The sequence below is a fragment of the Erythrolamprus reginae genome, chromosome 9, assembly GCF_031021105.1.
Source record: "Erythrolamprus reginae isolate rEryReg1 chromosome 9, rEryReg1.hap1, whole genome shotgun sequence".
Lineage (NCBI taxonomy): Eukaryota > Metazoa > Chordata > Lepidosauria > Squamata > Dipsadidae > Erythrolamprus > Erythrolamprus reginae.
In genome coordinates this window covers 45345019-45367306 of record NC_091958.1, presented here as the reverse complement: position 1 = coordinate 45367306, position 22288 = coordinate 45345019, and the positions used below count along the sequence as shown (strand labels likewise).

The window sequence follows — 22288 nt, the reverse complement described above, 5'->3', positions numbered from 1 at the left end:
TGCATTACAGCAGAGCCGGTGGGGACAGCTTATAGCTGCCGCATTCTGTTCTTAATAAAGGGGCTGGAATACCCAGGGAAGGCCCGAGATAATTCTTCTAAAAATGCTTTGATCTTTCTCTCCTATTTTCTTTGTGTGATCTCACCCCAGATCTGTACAAGACGGCATTGTAGCCTTGAGATTAGCTACAAATCTATAAAAGGATGGAAGGCCCAATACCTTCCGCCCCCTTGGATGTAAGTTTGCATTGGTGCTTTCGTTTTAATTAATGCTCGGCGCCAGCGGAACACCAAGGATATATAAGATTTCAAGACATTTTTAAACATTGGCATGGTTCCACAATGAAGCCTCTGCTCCTTTCTCACCCCATAGCAGGGGTGCCTACCTCGATTTCATGGAGGGCAGCATCAGGGTTGTTTGACCTCAGGCGGCAAGGGTGGCCGTGGGCAACTCAAGGTGTGCAGGGCTGGGCCTACGGTGGGCATTCAATTCAATTCAATTTATTAGATTTGTATGCCACCCCTTTAGGGTCACTTAAACTCCCAAATCTTGGGATCATCTTTGTGTGTCTGTGTCTGAACACTTCGAAATAATGGCACAAGGTAAGTAACTTACCTGTAACTTTATGGAGATTCTCAGTCATCCAGGTCACAGTTAGAAACATGGAAACATAGAAGACTGACGGCAGAAAAAGACCTCATGGTCCATCTAGTCTGCCCTTATACTATTTCCTGTATTTTATCTTACAATGGATATATGTTTATCCCAGGCATGTTTAAATTCACTGTGGATTTACCAACCACGTCTGCTGGAAGTTTGTTCCAAGGATCTACTACTCTTTCAGTAAAATAATATTTTCTCATGTTGTTTTTGATCTTTCCCCCAACTAACTTCAGATTGTGTCCCCTTGTTCTTGTGTTCACTTTCCTATTAAAAACACTTCCCTCCTGAACCTTATTTAACCCTTTAACATATTTAAATGTTTCGATCATGTCCCCCCTTTTCCTTCTGTCCTCCAGACTCTACAGATTGAGTTCATTAAGTCTTTCCTGATACGTTTTATGCTTAAGATCTTCCACCATTCTTGTAGCCCGTCTTTGGACTTCACGGGCAGGTTGTTAAGGACGCCAAGGTGATCACTTCCTGGATTCTTTTTTATTTTTACGTTAAAGGACCGCCCTTTGCTTGCAGCGCCGCTGTGGTGTCCTTTCACGTAAAAATAACAATGCTTATTTTTACATGAAGACCTCCCTTTGAAGGAGCTGGGGAATCCCTCCAACGAAGAGATTTTGGGGCAGAGCCCTGACGTCACCGGCAGGTTGCTAAGGACACCAAGGTGATCACTTCCTGGATTCCATGGAATCCAGGAAGTGATCACCTTGGCGTCCTTAGCAGCCTGCCGGTATACGTGATGTCAAAGCTCCGCCCCCGGAATCTCTTGGTGGGATTCCCCATTCGGGTTCGGGTTCAGTTCGGGTTCGGCCAAATTTTGCATAAAGTTTGTCCGAACTTGCCGAACCCGAACACTGTTGGGTTTGTCCATCACTACCCATAACAATAGTGAATTCTTTAAAGGTCATATTGTCAGGGTTCCAGGTAACATCCAAATTTATATCAGAGTCCAGGTCAAGGCATTCTTCAAAATTCCGATTTATTTCCGGAGCCATCCTGGCACCTCCACCAAGGAACTCGAATCTGAGCTTCCCACCCAGTTGAAAGTTCACATGCCTTACCCCCCCCCCCCCAAACTTGTCACGTTGCCCTCTCAGGTTGTGCCAGCATGCAACTCCTCCTTCCGTTTCCGCCCCGGTGATGGACATAGGATGGCCTTGAAACATAGAAACACAGAAACATAGAAGTCTGACGGCAGAAAAAGACCTCATGGTCCATCTAGTATGCCCTTATACTATTTTCTGTATTTTATCTTAGGATGGATCTATGTTTATCCCAGGCATGTTTAAATTCAGTTACTGTGGATTTATCTACCACGTCTCCTGGAAGTTTGTTCCAAGGATCTACTACTCTTTCAGTAAAATAATATTTTCTCATGTTGCTTTTGATCTTTCCCCCAATTAACTTCAGATTGTGTCCCCTTGTTCTTGTGTTCACTTTCCTATTAAAAACACTTCCCTCCTGGACCTTATTTAACCCTTTAACATATTTAAATGTTTCGATCATGTCCCCCCTTTTCCTTCTGTCCTCCAGACTATACAGATTGAGTTCATTAAACGTTTTATGCTTAAGACCTTCCACCATTCTTGTAGCCTGTCTTTGGACCCGTTCAATTTTGTCAATATCTTTCTGTAGATGAGGTCTCCAGAACTGAACACAGTATTCCAAATGTGGTCTCAGCAGCAGTGTTCCCTCTAATTTTTTTGGGGGGTGGGCGGAAAAGTATAGTGTCTGAGCGGCAGTCCCTTTGGGACTGGGAGGCACAGAAATAATAAATAAATAAATAAATAAACAAACAAACAAACAAACAAACAAATTAAAAACCCACCCTGTTTTGCCTCAGAGAATTTCAAAATAAAATACTGTACTGTGTGTCTATAACAGTGAGCTCATAAGAGGGCAACTCTATCAATATCAAAATGCCACTTAAATAGTTGAGCTAGTTTCAAACTAGATTTTGATTTCCTTTCTCTCTTCCTTACTCCCATTCTTTTTCTTTCTCTTTTCCTTCCTCTCTTTTTTCTATCTGTTTCTCTCTCTTCCTCTCTTCCTCTCTCTCTCCTTCCCTCTCACTCTTTCCCTCTCGGCTTCTGGGCAGGTTTGGAAAACTCTGAGTTGATGATGATTTTTAAGTGAGCGATTGCTCACTGCTCAGCTTAGAGGGAACTATGCTCACCAGCGCTCTATATAGCGGGATCATAATCTCCCTCTTCCTGCTTGTTATACCTCTAGCTATGCAGCCAAGCATCCTACTTGCTTTCCCTACCGCCTGACTGCACTGTTCACCCATTTTGAGACTGTCAGATATCACGACCCCTAAATCCTTTCTCTTATGACGTTTTTGCTAACACAGAACTGCCAATACAAAACTGAACCTCTCGAAAGGATGCTTTGTGGCTGCATCTGTTCCCTCGAGGAAATCCCCCCTCCCAAGTTCCCATAAACACCAGGCCTTCTACCGATAGTGTGGCAAGCCGTTGATTTTTCACCAACTTCTGCACCGGCTTGACACATATGGTTTCTCAAGGCACTGAATGTCTCTATGTCAAACAAATCTCGTGACTCAATAGTGGGTTCTGCTTACCTTTGATACAGGTTGAAGAAGGGGAGCGCGTTCACGCAACATTTCTGTGTGCATGCGCAGAGCATTTTTGGGCGACATTCAGGCAGATGGCAAAGTCTGCCACTGCTACTGCTTCACTGTACTTGGTCGGACTAGTAGCAACCCACCATTGATGTGATCTCATATCATATTCAGGAGCAAAACCTTTACTTATATATTAAACAATTAAATACCTCGGGCTGGGGCAACAGCCTGTGGGACTGTCTTTTGCCATTTTATTTATTCTTTGTCCAATATACAATACATATGGAAGAGAATAGACATTAAGTAATATATATGAAGATAGAAAGTAAAAAAGAAGAGAAGTGGATGGGAGGGAGAGAATATATATGATATAAGAGATAAGGAGAGAATATATATGAGATAGATAGATAGATAGATAGATAGATAGATAGATAGATAGATAGATAAGGAGAGAATATGTATGATATTTAAGATAAGGGAAGACAATTGGACAGGGGACGATAGGCACATCAGTGCACTTATATACGCCCCTTACTGGCCTCTTAGGAACCTGGAGAGGTCAATCGTGGAGAGTCTAAGGGAGAAATGTTGGGGGTTGGGAGTTGACACTATTGAGTCCGGTAATGAGTTCCACGCTTCGACAACTCGATTGTTAAAGTCATATTTTTTACAGTCAAGTTTGGAGCGGTTAATATTAAGTTTGAATCTGTTGAGTGCTCTTGTGTTGTTGCAGTTGAAGCTGAAGTAGTCGCCGACAGGCAGGACGTTGCAGCATATGATCTTGTGGGCAATACTTAGATCGTGTTTTAGGTGCCGCAGTACAGACGATGCCAGTGAAACTGCTCACATGCACATAACACCTAAATCCACACTACAAGCAGCTGATTTTATGCATTATGGGAAAGTCAGCAGTTCACACATCACCGGATCAACCTTCTCTCTCCCTTAGGCAGCTTGCCTTGCTATGAATGAATAAGGAGAAAGCCTTGCACATTTCTTTTGTTCTCCCAGCACACTAGTGTGGCGTTTGATTGTCAGAAGTCTGCAAATCCTGTTTCTGTCCCCGATCTGCTTTGCTGTCTTATGAGGCCTTTTGATTTAACCTTTGTTATAAGATCTGGTCTGCAGTACCCTGGGTGACTGCTAGATGACAACAAAGGAATCAAGAAAAGCAGAGCACTTTGACGCCACCTAGTGGGCATCTGATTTTTTTCAACCCGGAATCTGGTTGCTGTTTTTGCTGCAGAAACTAAACCACTGTACATGGCTGTAGGGCATTTTGATTCAAAGCAACCCCTTATCTGTTGTGGTTAGCTCTGGCCCAGCTCCTGCCCCAAGGACTGTGGATGTGGGGGAGACATCCACATGCTGCAGGCCTGTTTTGCCCCCGGTGGAATCTGCTGATGAAGGCTCCTCTGACCAAGAAGGCATGAGTGACAGGGAGGAGGAGAGTGTGGCAGACAGCTCAGAAGGAGATCAATTATCTAGCTCCTCCTTGGATTCAGAACAAGAGTTAATGATACAGCCACGCATGCGGAGAGCGGTGCATAGGCAGCAACAACTGAGAGATTATTATCAAAGAAAATGAGGCCACCTGTGGTTGGGTGGGGCTGTGGTCATTAGTGAGGCTGCTATAAATAGCAGCCTGTGGGTTTGGCCATTGTGGAGGATTATCTGATCGTTGTGTTTCGTGACTGCTTTACTGACTTTGACCTTTTGTGTGCTGATTTTTCCCCGCTTTGAAACTAAACCAGAGCAAAGGGTGTTTCACTTTGTGAAAAAAGAAGGACTGTGAATTGCCTCACAGCTGCAAGCTAAGTATCACAGAACTGCTAAGGGACTTGTACAAATTACCTATTTGTTTGGAGACGAGTGCTCTTGGCTATACCAAAAGAGGGCTTGGTTTAAGTGAATTTTCATTATAAAGAACATTGTTTTGAATTTTCAAACGTGTGTGTGTCTGAAATTTGTACCTGTGAATTTTTGGGAGGAGTGTACCAGAGAGCCCGACAGAACATTATCCTTAGCTTTACCCATCAACACCATCACAAGGCTGCCGCAAAGCACGATCCGAGCCATGTGGATGAAAAGTAGCATCCCAGCGTCATAGACAAACACCCTTTGACACCGCAACGGTTTGTACTTGGATCGGTTCTACAAACTTTAAATCACTTTCTAATTGCATTTCCCATCAGGTTTGTTCCAAGGAGGTTTTTTTGACCTTTCCTTTTAATTCAGTGGGGGAAGAAAAAAAAATTCCAAATTGAAAAATTGCCCACCGTGATACAAGGGAATAAAACACTCCTCTGCCAGATTTAACAATTTACCTCTAGCAAATTCCCTGACTAGCGTTTTTTTTTTTCCTGTCTGGATGCAACGAATGAATTCTACTGCTGTGTTCTGGCTCTTGGGTGCGTTAAAGCCTGATTGGCGTGACTCAGCAACACTGTTGAAAAGCACATTTAAATGTGGATGGCTTCGGGCACTTTTTAAGATGGCATCAAGTGCAGACAGCCTGACTCCAATCCTGCAGGGAATTGCCGAGAGGGAGACTTCCTGCAAAAGTTTCAGGATTGGAGCCTAAGCGACCAATAGAGAGAGCTTGAGAATCAACGGGAACGTGATTGATGTTATTTTTCACACACGCACACACACACACACACAGCTGCAGGGCTAAGTTCATTTATATATAGAAACATAGAAGTCTGACGGCAGAAAAAGACCTCATGGTCCATCTAGTCTGCCCTTATACTATTTTCTGTATTTTATCTTAGGATGGATATATGTTTATCCCAGGCATGTTTAAATTCAGTTACTGTGGATTTATCTACCACGTCTGCTGGAAGTTTGTTCCAAGGATCTACTACTCTTTCAGTAAAATAATATTTTCTCATGTTGCTTTTGATCTTTCCCCCAACTAACTTCAGATTGTGTCCCCTTGTTCTTGTGTTCACTTTCCTATTAAAAACACCTCTCCTGGACCTTATTTAACCCTTTAATATATATATATGTTTCGATCATGTCCCCCCTTTTCCTTCTGTCCTCCAGACTATACAGATTGAGTTCATGAAGTCTTTCCTGATACGTTTTATGCTTAAGACCTTCCACCATTCTTGTAGCCCGTCTTTGGACCCGTTCAATTTTGTCAATATCTTTTTGTAGGTGAGGTCTCCAGAACTGAACACAGTATTCCAAATGTGGTCTCACCAGCATTCTATATAGCGGGATCGTAATCTCCTTCTTCCTGCTTGTTATACCTCTAGCTATGCAGCCAAGCATCCTACTTGCTTTCCCTACCGCCTGACTGCACTGTTCACCCATTTTGAGACTGTCAGAAATCACTACCCCTAAATCCTTTTCTTCTGAAGTATTTGCTAACACAGAACTGCCAATACAATACATATATACCTAAGAATGCCTCTATTTAAGATCTTTTCTAGATAAGCACCGGGTGTTCAAGATTTTTTTGCCTCTACTTAAGAACCATTTTCTACAAAGCCCTACATGGCATTGGACCAGATTATCTCCGGAACCGCCTGCTACCGCACGAATCCCAGCGACCGATAAGGTCCCACAGAGTTGGCCTTCTCCGGGTCCCGTCGACTAAACAATGTCATTTTTTGCGGGCCCCAGGGGAAGAGCCTTCTCTGTGGCGGCCCCACCCCTCTGGAACCAACTCCCCCCAGAGATCAGAACTGCCCCCACCCTCCCTGTCTTTTGTAAACTACTCAAGACTCATTTATACCGCCAGGCATGGGGAGTTGAGATAGCCCTTCCCCCTAGGCCATTACAAGTTATGCATGGTATGTTTGTGGGTATGTTTGGTTTTATAATAGGGGTTTTTAGTTGTTTTTATTATTGGATTGTACATGTTGTTTTTATTATTGTTGTTAGCCGCCCCGAGTCTACGGAGAGGGGCGGCATACAAATCCAATAAATTATTATTCTTATTACATAAGAACCCGAGCCCGGAAAAATTTCCCAGGAAATTTGAGAGCGGCACAAAGGTCCGGCCAGTTTCCTGCCATTCCCCGTGGGTTTCTTTCTCTGGCGCAGTGTATGGGAGGCAGCCTCGCACCGGCAGTATGGGAGGCACAGGCTCCTCCTCACTGGCTCAGAGTCCCTCTTTTTTTTTTAAGCCTTGAAGTTTTGGATTTTTTTGATTCCCCTTCTCCTCCCCTTCTTCCTTCGTCAGCGACTGTCCTTCTCCTCTTCTTCCTCCTCCTCCTCCCACCCAAGTTCCGAGCTTTTATTTCTTTCCTAATGGGTTTGCACATATTATTTGCTTTTACATTGATTCCTATGGGAAAAATTGCTTCTACTTACAAACTTTTCTACTTAGGAACCTGGTCATGGAATGAATTAAGTTCTTAAGTAGAGGTACCACTGTGTGTGTTGGGAAAACGATCTGCCCGTATGCTTACATAGAAACATAGAAGTCTGATGGCAGAAAAAGACCTCATGATCCATCTAGTCTGCCCTTATACTATTTTCTGTATTTTATCTTAGGATGGATCTATGTTTATCCCAGGCATGTTTAAATTCAGTTACTGTGGATTTATCTACCACATCTGCTGGAAGTTTGTTCCAAGGATCTACTACTCTTTCAGTAAAATAATATTTTCTCATGTTGCCTTTGATCATTCCCCCAACTAACTTCAGATTGTGTCCCCTTGTTCTTGTGTTCACTTTCCTATTAAAAACACTTCCCTCCTGGACCTTATTTAACCCTTTAATATATTTAAATGTTTTGATCATGTCCCCCCTTTTCCTTCTGTCCTCCAGACTATACAGATTGAGTTCATGAAGTCTTTCCTGATACGTTTTATGCTTAAGACCTTCCACCATTCTTGTAGCCCGTCTTTGGACCCGTTCAATTTTGTCAATATCTTTTTGTAGGTGAGGTCTCCAGAACTGAACACAATATTCCAAATGTGGTCTCACCCGCATTCTATATAGCGGGATCATAATCTCCCTCTTCCTGCTTGTTATACCTCTAGCTATGCAGCCAAGCATCCTACTTGCTTTCCCTACCGCCTGACTGCAAGAATTGCAATCCTTCAAAAGATAATCCAACACTTACGCCTTGAGCTGGTTCCTATGTTGTTGAATTAGAGATGGATTATCCTTTATTGCGTGCATCCATAGACATGTTGCTCTTCCTGCCCCAAAGACCTGTGTTTCCCAGAACTCAGGTTCCAAACTATGACCTCCAGATCAAAAGTATGGAGTTGTTTCCCCCAAAGGATGTTAGTGAAGAAACATGGGACCGTACTCAGCAGTGTAGCTGTGTTTACTATGGACCACAGTTCTGTTAATAGTAGCAGCGAACAAAGAGACCTTGCGGCCAACAAAACATGCTATTGGATGTACAAAGAGTAAATCTTCACAATCACAGAAACGAAACGGCAACTGAGAAGGGAAAGGGGGAGAAAGTTAACAGCTCAAGGGCCACAACGGAAGTTTTCTCTTAGCACACCTCTGGCAGCCTTCTGCACATGTCTTTGCGATGTCTTTGTGGCCGTGGAAACAGAACGAAAGGGGAGGGAGCATTTCGGTTACCACCGAGTTTAACTCTTTTAATTTAATCCTAGATGGCATAACTTGGATTCAACCCCTTCCTGATAGGAAGATGTTAACTTTCAACCATACTTGGGTGGAGGAGGACCGTTTTCAGGCCAGACGGGGCAGAAGAGGGCATCACGTCCACATCCCCCACTACCACGTTCAGTAGCACAGATGATAAGTAGTGTAGAAAGGGAGCCCAACCCCAAGCATGGAACTTTAAAAAGTGGCAGAGGAGAACGTAAAGTGCGATAGAGGTTCATAGTGTTTTCAAACACTCTGGGAGGGATAGAGCAGGGTAATGCCGTGACCCATGAATACAGTTCCTCATGTTGTGGTCACTCCCAACCATAAGTCTAGCGACAGTTATTCCAGCAGAGCTTTAAGCTGATTGGCAGGAAGGTCAGAGTGGCACCCCCACTGTAAACCCCTGATTGGTCGGATTGTAAAAATATGTTCCAAGGCACCAGAATAGAAGCTTTAGTTCCTAACACCAGGGGAAATTTGTCTTTTCCCATGGTCTTAGGCGACCCCTGTGAAACGGTCATTTGACCCCCAAAGAGGTCCCAACACCCAGGTTGAGAACCACTGTTCTAGAGAATTGGTAGCAAAAATTTTGAGTAGTTCAGATTCAGTAGCGGGAATTTTCAGTAGTTTGGACAACCGGCAAATACCACCGGTTATTGTAAGTGGAATTTAGCAGTATCCTTCCCTTGCCACACCAACCAAGCCATGCCCACAGAACTGGTAGGGTGGGGGAATTGAATTTCACCCCTGGGATAGAGCAATATCTCTGATCATTTAAATGCATTTTTCTCCTCTTGCCCAGGGAACAAAGAATTTGATTTAGATACCTGGATCTTAGAATATATTCTGAAGAAAAAGTATGTTGAGAAGAATCCTAGCTAAGAGGGCCTATCATAAGCAACCTTTTAAAGAAAGAGGTGGTGGGATGATGGGATATTTGAATTCAGACAAAATCTCCCTCTCTTAAACGAGGTCATGTTATATATTTTTTTTCTATAGTCAACTTTGCAGCTACCACAAAGTATCCTTGTTTGTTGTTTTCATGGGAAAGCTCCTCTCGAGTCAGCAATCTTCCCAAATAAGATACTACAATTGATCTTGGACAACAGGTTGAGATAGCATTGCTGTTAATCAAACTGTTCCTCAAAGAGAGGAAGATGTAGAACTCAATGGCTGTTATAGGTTCTGCTTTATGTCTAAGCCGCTGCCTGAAACTGGTTGGGCTGCAGAGAAGTCTCAACCCCAGCCATGGAAGATGTCCTACATAGTTGGGCTGCAGATCAAAGCCTCAACCTCGTCCATGGAAGATGTTCTACCTGGCAACCTCCAGGTCCTGGTTCCTGCTAGAAGTCCCAGTTCTGTAAACCAAGACCTCGCATGTTGGGAAAGGCACTAGCATTGGACTACATGACAAACACAAATCAGCTACAGAAACCGAGAAAGAAAAGATAAAGGAGGAGATTTGTGCATCAAATGAAAAGAGATGACGTCATGGTTAAGGGACAATTAAGATTAAACCCACAAGCCTGCATAGATGGTTCTTGAATTCAGGAAGAGACATTTGAAAGATCCTTGAGTTTTTATCTACCGAAATATTCCAGCAACCTCTCTGTTCAGACCGTAACATCCTCCTACTGATGCAAATCTTGCCTCTCCATCAATTCTGATCACTTGGTATATACCTTGATAGAGAGGGGTCCTTTCCCTACAATATTCTTTAAATTATTTATATACGGGTAGTCCTCGACTTACAACACTTCATTTAGTGACCGTCGAAGTCTGAACGGCACTGGGAAAAGTGACTTGCGGTCGTTTCCCCCCACTTACGGCCATTGTGGCATTCCCGTGGTCCCGTGACTCAGATGCTTGACAATTGTAGTGATTCACTTAACAACGGTGGACAAGAAAGGGCATAAAACAGGGCATAAAATTCACTTCACTATTTGTCTTCCTCAGCAATGGAAAATGTGGGTCCTCATTCTGATCGTATGTCAAAGACTACCAGTATCTGGTGATCTTATGCTGAGCCCAATCAGCAATTTGAAATAATCCCAATATGAAGTTGGAAGGGTGCTAGCACCACTCTGCACGTTCTTAATGCCTGTGTCAAGCCGCTGCAGAAGTTGGTGATAAATTAACAGCTTGCCACACTATCTGCACAAGACCTGATTTTGTGGGAGGGGTGATGTTATCTGGAACTTTGCTGTTGAGTTGCAGGCACACAACCTCCACTTATACGAATGGAACTTTGCACACGAGCGAAAATGCTCTCCATTTTCGCTCGTGTGCAAAGTTCCGATTTTCTGGGCCATCTTTCCTGGAGATTAACTCTGTTGCTAAAGTGGACGACTCCTGTAATGTTCAGAATCTGATGTGGATCTCCAAGTAGCAATTAAAATATCACCATGGCTTCTTCTCCTTAACATATAATCTGAAAGGGAACAATGCAGTCTGGATTATTATACCCTGCTCAAAAAAAATAAAGGGAACACTTAAACAACACAGTATAATTCCAGGTAAATCAAACTTCTGTAAAATCAAACTGTCCACTTAGGAAGCAACACTGATTGACAATCAATTTCACATGCTGTGGTGCACATTTAACTTTGTACAGAATAAAGTATTCAGTGAGAATATTTCATTCATTCAGATCTAGGATGTGTTCTTTGAGTGTTCCCTTTATTTTCTGGAGCAGTATATATTGAGATTTGAGATTTCTGCTTTATTCTTATGCACGCCCCTTACTGACCTCTTAGGAATCAGGTGAGGTCAAGGAAGGAAGGGAAAGAAGGTAAGAGGTGGAAGGAAGGAACGAGAAGAAAAGAAGAAAGGAAAGAGTAAAAGAAAGGAAGGAAAATAGGAAAGGAAGGAAAGAGGCAGAAAAAAAGGAAAGAAGAAAAAAATGAAAGAAGGAAGGGAAAGAAAGACAGAAAGAAAGACAGAAAGAAAGAAAAGAGGAGGGAAGGAGGGAAATAATGGAAGGTAGAAAAGGAAGGATGGAAAGACTAAATAAAGAAAGTAATGTAGAAACTACCAATTTTTTCCTTTGCCTGGAAAAAAATTATTACTATATGTACACTGCTCAAAAAAATAAAGGGAACACTTAAACAACACAATATAACTCCAAGTAAATCAAACCTCTGTGAAATCAAACTGTCCACTTAGGAAGCAACACTGATTGACAATCAATTTCACATGCTGTGGTGCACGTTCAACTTTGTACAGAACAAAGTATCCAATGAGAATATTTCATTCATTCAGATCTAGGATGTGTTCTTTGAGTGTTCCCTTTAATTTTTTGGAGCAGTATATATTGAGATTTGAGATTTCTGCTTTATTCTTTTGGAGAACTTCCTTCCTATCGTTCCTCCCCCCCCCCCCCAAGAGAAACACTAGGGAAATGTCGAAAATGTGCAGATGTTTATGATCCAAATTGTGTACCAGTTCTAGAAAGAAACAATCTATAGTAGAGGTCCTCAATCTATGGGCCGGGGCCCACGATTGGGCCATGGCCTGTTTGAAACTGGGTTACAGAGAAGATGGACAACTGTGCACCTGTTATGTTTCACTTGTGTGACTGGAGAGCATTTGCGCTCGTGTGCAAAGTTCCATTCGTGCAAGCGGAGGCTGTGTGCCTGCCACTCACATACTTGGAACTGTGCATTCACATGTGCACCTGTCACTCACACCGACAAAAACACACAGGCAGGCCACTAAGCTGGAAAAGTTGCGGACCGCTAATCCATAGGATGTTCCAAAGATGCTTTTTCAAAAGGCAACTGGACTTTCGTTTTTCCTTAAGGATGTTTCACTTGTCATTCCGAGAAGCTTCTTCAGTTCTGAATGAATGTATGGGACGGCTAGGATGGAAGAACTTTCTAAGGTCATCCTTTGTGATCTTGAATTTATTCTGAATCTACTGCAAGGAAACCTAATTATGGTAAACTGCTACAGAAAACCAGGGAATGGACTATATGGTAGGGATGAAAAGGAGGGGATGAGTAGTGCTTAGACTGAAGGAGGTTTTCAGATTGTTCATAGGACGTCTTGTACTTCATTGAGATGAGATACATTGAAATGGGAAAGGAATCTTAGATGGTTTTATGTCCATGGTCAAAGTCCTATAATTTCATAGTTGGTTCTGGGTACCTTTCACTAAAGAATTTGAGGGCGACTTCAACATCCCTCTAACAATGAACTCAGAACAACCATCTCAATGGAACCCAAATGGGGCAGTAGTGAAGAGGTAGATTTTAACATGCTAGGCATCACTGCAATTTGTTATTTTATTTCTCTCTCTCTCTCTCCCTCTCCGTTGTGAATTTTAAGATCTCTCAGACTACACAACAGATTTAAGTCTTTAAGGGCTCTGAGTTACCAACCTTCTAGAACAGATGGTTCCTTCAAGGTGTTTTGGAGTCTCTTGTAGTAAGCAACAACCCCAGCCTACAGGGGTCTTTTTGGGTGAGTGTGGAGATTGTTTCTACTTTCAGAACTATTTAAAAAAATAGTAATTTGGGGAGCTGAAACTTGTGCTTCTTAAACATGAATGTCCAGCTGTCGTGAAGTTTCATTCATTTAAGAACTCAGACTTAGCCATGGCCCAAGAGATTAGGAATGGTCTCCCACAAGGCTGTGAACAATTTAAAATGCCGTACCCTCTTCTCTAGAGATTCTGTGCTATCTATCATGGGAGTGGACAAGAGATACCAAATCAAAATGATTACACACTCTTCATTGTAGCCATCTAAAGAAATCATCTTCTTAGCTTTGGTATCTTTGGACCTTTTGTCAGGCAGAAGATGGGGAAATAATGGTTACTGCCTTGTGCTTTGTGCTGGGTCTTTGCTAAGATCCTCTCTGCTTCCACTAGCAAGTCTACATCAGTCCCCCGTTCGGTAAGAGAACGATCTAAACTAGAAGGTGGGGTTAAAACTGTCATCAGCTTGGAGTCATTGCGTTGCCACAAGAGTCACAAGAGCACTCTCCTTTTAATTGTTGACCTTTAAGCTAGCACCAATTTATCTTTGACCATTATAGGTGTGATCTGAACTCAAAAAATGCTCCTGGTTATTTCCACTTGACCTATTCAATGCTACTTTTGCTTATAAGAAAGATAAAAACCTAGTTCCCTTGGCAGATGTGTCCATTTTCCACTTGGAGATAGAAAAGGCTGGACATTGCTTCCCAACACTGAACCAAGTCTGTAATAGAAGGCAGGATGAAATCACTCCTAATCCAAGCAACCTTGCAGTTGACTCCCAATCATTGTTTATCTGCGTACCTTCCAAAATCCAGGGAGAAGTAGAAAGAAGGAGAAGATAAGATCAGGGAAAGGGATCACCAGGTCTTACAAGAAAAGCACAGGTCTTAGAAAAACACCAGGAAACCAACCGATCCTGCCATTCGCCCAACTTGGATCAGCCTAAGAATGAAATGCCGATGAAAGTTTGTTCAGTCTTCCTATCAAGAAGAGGTTTTTATCCCACAATATAAAGTCTGATCTCTTGAAGCGTTGGAGAGGGAAAGGATCTGAGCTCCCCACAGATTTTGAACATGCACAATATCCTGTATAATTAGAAAAAAGACGGGGTGGAATTAAGGGGAAGGGAGAAATTGAAAGCAGTTCGTCCCCTTTAACAATTTGAACAGTTAAAAGGCAAACATCTACCACTGTGTTTGTCTTTTAACGGCTTTGTTCAGAAAGAGTAGAGTTTGTTCAAAGAATTAAGGGCCACTTCCTTCTTCTCCAGGTACAACGAAACAGAAAACAGATAACAGGATATAAATTTGTGAGATTGCCATGGGCCTTTTCCCCCTTCTGGTGTATTCCCAGCATTCTCTCTCTTCTACACTGTTCTGGCTGAAAAAAAAAATATAATTACATATTGCTTCTTTATCCCTAAACCAGCTTTGTTTTCTCGGCTGATCAAAAATCGAATTTCACCCCTCCCGCACACCAAGGCTCCTGGGTTTCACCCTCACTTACTGAGGTCATAACAATCAGGTCTTGTTGACTCTTTGGTAAAATAAAACACACACACGCATACACACACACACACACACACACACACGCACATACATACATACATACAAAAGCAACACACTGCCCAATACGCTTCTGGCCCACAACGTCTGGCCCGGAAAGTGTCTGTTCAGAAGGAAGCATTGGTGATGAGCTTTCTGCTCGTTGGAAGTTGGGTGGTGTTTGTGTTACTCCTTCTGGTGTCCCCGCCCTCATACCGTCGTGGCCGGGCCGTACCGAAACAAGAGCGGGGAAGTGTCTTTGATCCGGACGCAGAATCTCCCGTTGGGCCAGGTCTTTTGGAGCGAGAGGGGCAGGAAATTGTTGGGGAGGCACTGTTCCATGTCATCCGATACGAACACCAACGCAAAGTGGCTCAACTGTTCTTCGCCGTAGCAGACCGCGTTGGCGTTCCCCAGGACTTGGCGCGAGACCTCGTTCGTCTCCTGGACCACCAGCTTCACCATGTCTTCTGCCGACATCTTGTTAGTGAGGGGCAGCTGTGCAAAAAGAGAAGGGCGGTGAGACAAAGAGGAAGAACATGCGGGAATGAGGGTATCCCCCTCCCCCCCCCAAGAAGCTGCTTAAGAGCGAGGAGAAGAGCAACAGGGGACCGGAGGCTAAAACGTATTGAAGAACAGTTGCAGGAATTGGGGATGTCTACTCTAATGAAGAGAAGGACGAGGAGTGACATGATAGCAGTGTTGCAGTATTTGAGGGGCTGCCACAAAGAAAAGGGAGGTCAACCTATTTTCCAAAGATGATGATGATGATAATGATGATGATGATGATGATGATGATGATGATTATTATTTATTGGATTTGTATGCCGCCCCTCTCCGCAGACTCGGGGCGGCTAACAACAATGATTAAAAAACAACATGTAACAATCCAATTTAATAAAACAACTAAAAACCCTTATTATAAAAAACCAAACATACACACAAACATACCATACATAACTTGTAATGGCCCAGGGGAAGGAATATCCTAACTCCCCCATGCCTGGCAACAAAGGTGGGTCTTGAGTAATTTGCGAAAGACAAGGAGGGTGGGGGCCGTTCTAATCTCTGGGGGGGAGTTGATTCCAGAGGGCCGGGGCTGCCACAGAGAAGGCTCTTCCCCTGGGCCCCGCCAAATGACATTGTTTGGTCGACGGGACCCGGAGAAGGCCAACTCTGTGGGACCTTATCGGCCGCTGGGATTCGTGCGATAGAAGGCGGTTCCGGATGTATTCTGGCCCAATGCCATGTAGGGCTTTAAAAGTCATGACCAACACTTTGAATTGTGACCGGAAACCGATTGGCAGCCAGTGCAGGCCGCGGAGTGTTGCAGAAATGTAGGCGAATCTAGGAAGCCCCACGATGGCTCTCGCGGCCGCATTCTGAACGATCTGAAGTTTCCGAACACTTTTCAAAGGTAGCCCCATGTAGAGAGCGTTGCAGTAATCGAACCTCGAGGTGATGAGGGCATGAATGACTGTGAGCAGTGACTCCCTGTCCAAATAGGGCCGCAACTGGTGCACCAGGCGAACCTGGGCAAACGCCCTCCTCGCCACAGCCGAAAGATGATGTTCCAATGTCAGCTGTGGATCGAGGAGGATGCCCAAGTTGCGGACCCTCTCTGAGGGGGTCAATAGACAAGAAGCAATGGATGGAAACTAATAACAGAGAGAACCGATCTAAAACTAAGGAGAAACATTGAGCACAATTAAGCAATGGAGGGGTTTGCTTCCAGAAGTTATGGGCACTCCAACATTTGTCTGAAATGGTAGAGCGTTTTCTGCTTGTGCAGGGGGCTGGAGTAAAAGACACCCCAAGGTCCTTTCCAACTCTGTTATTTTGTTATTCCCTAGATAATACATTTATCAAATTAGAACCTCATATTTTTTTTGTTTTGTACAGTTTGCAAATTCTTGCAATGCCTATTCTTGTTTCTCGTCCCAATTCATTTTTTTTGCAAAGCAGAAATTCTCTAGTACATAGAACCACATCTAGATAATATGCTCAGAATGTGCCATGAAACATCTGCTCCTTCTGGCGCACCGACACTGGGGAGGAGACCCAAAACTAAAAAGAGGACCGGGCAGCCCAGACCTGGGGAAAAGCCGTTAGTCCCCCATAATATTTACTGACCCCTCACATCCTGGACACAAATTGTTTCAACTCCTACCCTCAAAACGTCGCTACAGAGCACTGCACACCAAGACAACTAGACACAAGAACAGTTTTTTTCCGAACGCCATCACTCAACACTGTCAGACTTTCTACTAAATCTGCACTTCTATTCTACTAGTTTTTCTCATCGTTCCTTTCACCCATTTCCTCCCATGTTGACTGTATGACTTAACTTGTTGCTTATATCCTAATATTTTTATTAATATTGCTTCTTCATTTCTTATTTGACCCCTATGACAATCATTAAGTGTTGTACCACATGATTCTTGACAAATGTATAATTTATTTTATGTACGCTGAGAGCATATGCACCAAGACAAATTCCTTGTGTGTCCAATCACACTTGGCCAATAAAATTCTATTCTATTCTATTCTATTCTATAAGCATCCCTTCATTCTCAGCCTTGCACCATGATGGTGATCAGGCAAAACCAGGAATGGAAAGGTACCTTGACGCTGGTTTCTTTGGAGAGCCCTGTTTCGTATTGAGCGCAGACACGTACGATGAAGGAACCTGGCAACCTTCCCCAGTTTGCTACGTGCCCCGGCTCAGAGGTCTCCTGGAAGGTCTGAGTCCACTCAACCGAACGTGTCCGAAATACAGCCCCCGAGCGCTCCACGTGCCAATCGTGGTTGGAGTTGAAAGCCGATCTCGTTCCGGATAGCACAGAGCTGCAGTGGCCAGAAGTCCTGGTCTCAGTTGGAGAGCTGTCCACCGAACCAGGACAAGACTTCCTGGCCCCGTGGCAGAAGGCCTTGGGGAAGTCCAGGCTGCTGGTCCGGACGCAGTAAGCCTGCCTTTTCTCCGTAATGCGCAGCAGCTCAATTTGTCGGCTGGGAAGCACAAAGTCACTGTCGTATTGCTCGGAGAGGGGCTGAGGTTCTTTAGGAGGCATGGGGGCCATCTTGAGCTCGTGGCTCTGGAGGACGTCGGGGGCGCTGTCCCTCAAAGGGCGGGGGGTTCTCCTCCTGCAGCATTCGAGTCCCGAAGAAGAGTAAACGAGGTCAAGTTCTCGAGGGCTCTGAGCGCTGCTGGAGTCATAATCGCTGTCGGTAGCTAAGAACACTTCTGAGGAGCCCTCCTCATCGGAGATCCCATGTGAGTCTGCAAGAAAAAAGATACAAAGGTCACTTTGGCCTCTATCACTACTATTGTTGTGGCCCACCAGTGACCAGCGAGGAGGTTGGGGAGGAGCATGGGCCAGTCCTGGAAACTGGGGAAGGCTCAGACAAGGGCTCTACATCAGAGGCAGAGATAGGGCCAAGTCCGTCTGGCAGTTATCAGCTGCCTCTGGAGCTGGACAGCAGTGAGGCAGAGAAACAGCTGGCGCCTGTTCCCGGTGTCTGCATGAGCAGAGCTGCCAGAAGAAAAGGGCAGCTAAGAAATCAGGATCAACTTGGGAGTAAAGCCACAGGTGGACGATGAATGCTCCCTCTCATAGGAAATAAAAGAGGAGCGAAAGAGGAGTGGGCTTTTGCAGGAAACAATTTGTTCATTCGTTTGTTCGGTTCAGGAGTGTGGATCTCAGAGACTCTGTGCCAAGTCTTTCCTTGCACAGCACTGTGTTTGGAAAATATTTATATGGCAGCTTTCCAAAACTAGATAACGTCTGTGTTCGTAAATTTACCTTTGAAAGACTGTTTGCAGGTCTGTGCTAAATGTGAACGGGAGCAATTCACATTCCTTTAATTAAAGGTGTTTTGTCAGGACCAGGATTCTGCTTTGGGCTTTTTGGGGAAGCCTACATCAGAACAACTATTTCCAGGTATCTCTCAAGTCCCCATAGTCCATATCTTACAAACTTTTGTTTAGTGACTGTTTGAAGTTTCAACAGCTCTGAAAAAAATGATCTTTCACATGGCCCTGGCAGCAACTCCAGGTCAAGCAATCAAAATTCAGACACTTGGCAACTGATTCATATTTACGATGGTTCCAGGGTCACATGATCCCCTTTTGCGATCTTTTCGCAAGCAAAGTTCATGGGAGAAGCCAGATTCGCTTAACAACCATGTTAATTAATTTTAATAACTGCGGTGTTTCACTGAAAAACTGTGGAAACTGCGGCAAAACTCACTTAACAACTGCCTCACTTAGGACAAAACAGAAATTTTGGACTCAATGGTTTTTTGTTTGGTTCATTCAAATTTGCAATTTTTATTTGATGGATGGATAAATAGACAGGTGATAGATCTATCTGTCAGATAGATGAATTAGATGGATAGATGGATGAGATGGATAGATAAACAGACAGACAAACAGAAAAATAGAGATAGACAGACAGACAGACAGACCGATGTAGGTAGGTAGGTAAAGTAGATAGATGATAGATAGATAGATAGATAGATAGATAGATAGATAGATAGATAGATAGGGATGGATGGATGGATGGATGGATGGATGGATGGATGGATGGTTGGTTGGTTGGTTGGTTGGTTGGTTGGTTGGTTGGTTGGTTGGTTGGTTGGATGGATGGATGGATGGATGGATGGATGGATGAATAGATAGATAGATAGGATAGATAGATAGATAGATAGATTAGATAGATAGACAGACAGACAGACAGACAGACAGACAGACAGACAGACAGACAGACAGATAGATGGATGAATGAGATGGGTGGATAGGTAAGTAGGTAGATTGGATGGGGGGTGTTCCTAGCTTTTCTGGAGAGTTTCAATAGCCAATTTCAAGGCAGAAGACACCTACCAGAAGAATGTCCCAACAGGTAGCCATACAAGATCCCTTGTAAAAAGAGAATGAACACTCACCAGAGTTGAGCTTATGGCTCATTTCAGGAGATGGGGTTGGCGATGGGAGGAAGTCTAAGTGAGAAGTGGTGGACTGAGTTTTCTCATTTTGTGCTGTGCTCGATTCTTTGACGAACCACACGAGTGGGAGGCCACAGGAGGGCTGCTTGTATCGGGCGTGTTGCAAGGCGTCCATCATCCAACGCATTTCTCGCCAAATTTCTTCCATTTGCTGCCCAAGAAAAGGGACCCAAAGAATCAGGCATGGATTTCATAGGTCTGCAAGGACACACAACTACCATACTTTGATTTTCTGTTTCATATTATTGATCAGGATTCTGATAGTTCCAATAATTTGGTCTAAATATTCTAAGTTGAAATGACAGAAATAAAATGCAGGCCTTAGCAGGCCTTCCAAGTTGTGTAACCTTTGACAAAGAAACCTCAAGCCTACAATTGAGCATCAGATTATAACCATAGGATGCACACACAAGTATTTTTGTAGCAGCTGTACCTTATCTACTAGGAGCCATGGTCCTCTTTTGCAACTCAGTGGAACTAAGAAAACTGTAGATGCTTGCTTCAAAATGGATTTGGGCAGGCAAGATTTGCAACTTACCTCCTACCGCTGCTCATATACGCGCAGCTCCAGGTGACCAGTGGCGTGCATGTATATTGGAGCGAGATTTGACTTCTGCGCATGCACAGGGAGCAAATCTTGCAAGATTTGCAAGATTTCAGCGGCCTTTTTGCTTCCGCGCATGCTGAAATGTCATGCGCCTGTGCGTCCTTTTGTGAAATTTTACTTCCTGTGCATGCATAGAAGCCAATTCTCGCTCTAACATGCATGCCCCCTCAATGGTCACTTGGAACTGCACACACAACTCCATTTTCGCTACCGGAACGCCTTCCTCCCCCTGCCCAGATAGGAGCCCAACACTGGATTCGGGGTTCTTTCGGCCTTATGGGAGGGCCCACCTTTGTCCGGTGCTGAATACAGGTGTTACCTAGAGAGAAAACCTGGACTCTGCCTCTTTGTTCACACTGAGCCCCTTAGTTCCCTGCTTCACAATACCTGTATATAATCCTGGACTTGCTGGTGCCGCTGCTTGGCAGTAGTGAGTTCTGAGTCCGAAAAGGCCTCCCGGAGGCTCTGTTGAGAGAGGAGCGATTCCAGCTCCAGGAATGCAGATACTTGGCAATACTGGCTGATGAACTCGTGGTCGTAAATGAAGAAATGAACTAGAGAAGGAAGAGAAGGAAGGACATCAGATGTCACAGGGAGGATAAAAAAAGCATCAAAGAAGCAGAAACCGATTCTTGCACCAGTTATTTTTAAAAGAATCCTGCTATGATTTTTGGTTTTATTGTCACGCCTGGAAGCCACCTTGGACATTGGATCTCCAGGCCTGCCACATTGAGGACTGTGGGAAACTGGGAGGGGAGGATTGTATGGAGCTGGGGAAACACGTAATCATAATAACACTCCTTGTTTTCCTGCCTGAACAGGGGGTTGCACTAGAACAGTGGTTTTCAACCTTTTTTGAGTCGCGGCACATTTTTTACATTTACAAAATCCTGGGCCACACCACCAACCAAAATGACACCCTAAGACACTCTCCTCTCTTTTTCCATCCCTGTCTCCTCCCCACCCTTGTGTGTGTTTGTGTGTGTGTGTGTATACACTCTTGAACTATTTCCAAAAACAGGTGAGGACTGGGGGGGGGGGGTTTCTCTCTTATTCTTTGGGTGCTTTTTATCATATGCTTTAAATCAAGAGTCACTTCTCTCTCTCCTTTGTTTCTCTCTCTTTCCTCCCATTCTCTGTCTCAATCATTTTCTCATTTCTCTTTTTTCCTCCCCTTTTTGCTCATTTCTCTCTCTCTCTCCCTTCCTCTCCTTTTCTCTCTCTCTCTCTCTTGCTTTCTTTCTCTCTCTCTCTCTCTCTCTTGCTTTTTTTCTCTCTTACTCTTGCTTTCTCTTTCTTTCTCTCTTTTCTCTCTCTCTCTTGCTCTCTCTCTCTCTCTCTCTCTCACTCTTTCTCTCTCTCTTTCTCTCTCTCTCTCTCTCACTCTCTCTCTCAGCAAAAAGTTGCGAGACCGGAACCTGAGCTTCCTTCTTCGCGGCACACCTGACCATGTCTCGCGGCACACTGGTTGAAAAACACTGCACTAGAAGACCAAACGGTCCCTTACAACCAGCGAAGGACTGCCGTCGTCGGCGCTACCAGGACGCCCTCTGAGGCCATTGTGGCACAAGGACACAGCCGTCAGCACAAGATTTGGCTTATTAGAAATTTCAATATTTCTAAAATTTTCTGTTGGAGATGCCAACAACCCACCGGAACTTATTATCACCTATGGTGGACATGCCCAAAGGTGAAAAATTACTGGTCCAAAATCCAAAATTATCTAGAGCAAATTCTCCAAATACAAATACCCCTTAATCCAGAATTATTCTTATTACACGGCAAAATGAATATGGGAA

At 44.0% G+C, this 22288-nt stretch overlaps 1 protein-coding gene and 1 long non-coding RNA gene across 4 annotated transcripts in view; one reads left to right on the top strand and one right to left on the bottom strand.

Moving 5' to 3' along the window:
• LOC139172187 (uncharacterized) overlaps positions 1-22288 on the top strand; it is a 79432-nt gene that overhangs the window by 55572 nt on the left and 1572 nt on the right. The gene's annotated exons all lie outside the window — the stretch shown is intronic.
• LOC139172186 (ankyrin repeat and fibronectin type-III domain-containing protein 1-like) overlaps positions 12259-22288 on the bottom strand; it is a 445282-nt gene continuing 435252 nt past the window's right edge. For all 3 annotated transcript variants that reach the window (XM_070761028.1, XM_070761027.1, XM_070761029.1), the window contains 4 exons: positions 20877-21043; positions 19823-20033; positions 17503-18158; positions 12259-15376 (listed from right to left, as the gene is read on the bottom strand). In XM_070761028.1, the coding sequence (XP_070617129.1) occupies positions 15089-15376; positions 17503-18158; positions 19823-20033; positions 20877-21043 (1322 nt within the window). In that variant the 3' untranslated portion in view covers positions 12259-15088. The remainder of the gene's footprint in view (positions 15377-17502; positions 18159-19822; positions 20034-20876; positions 21044-22288) is intronic.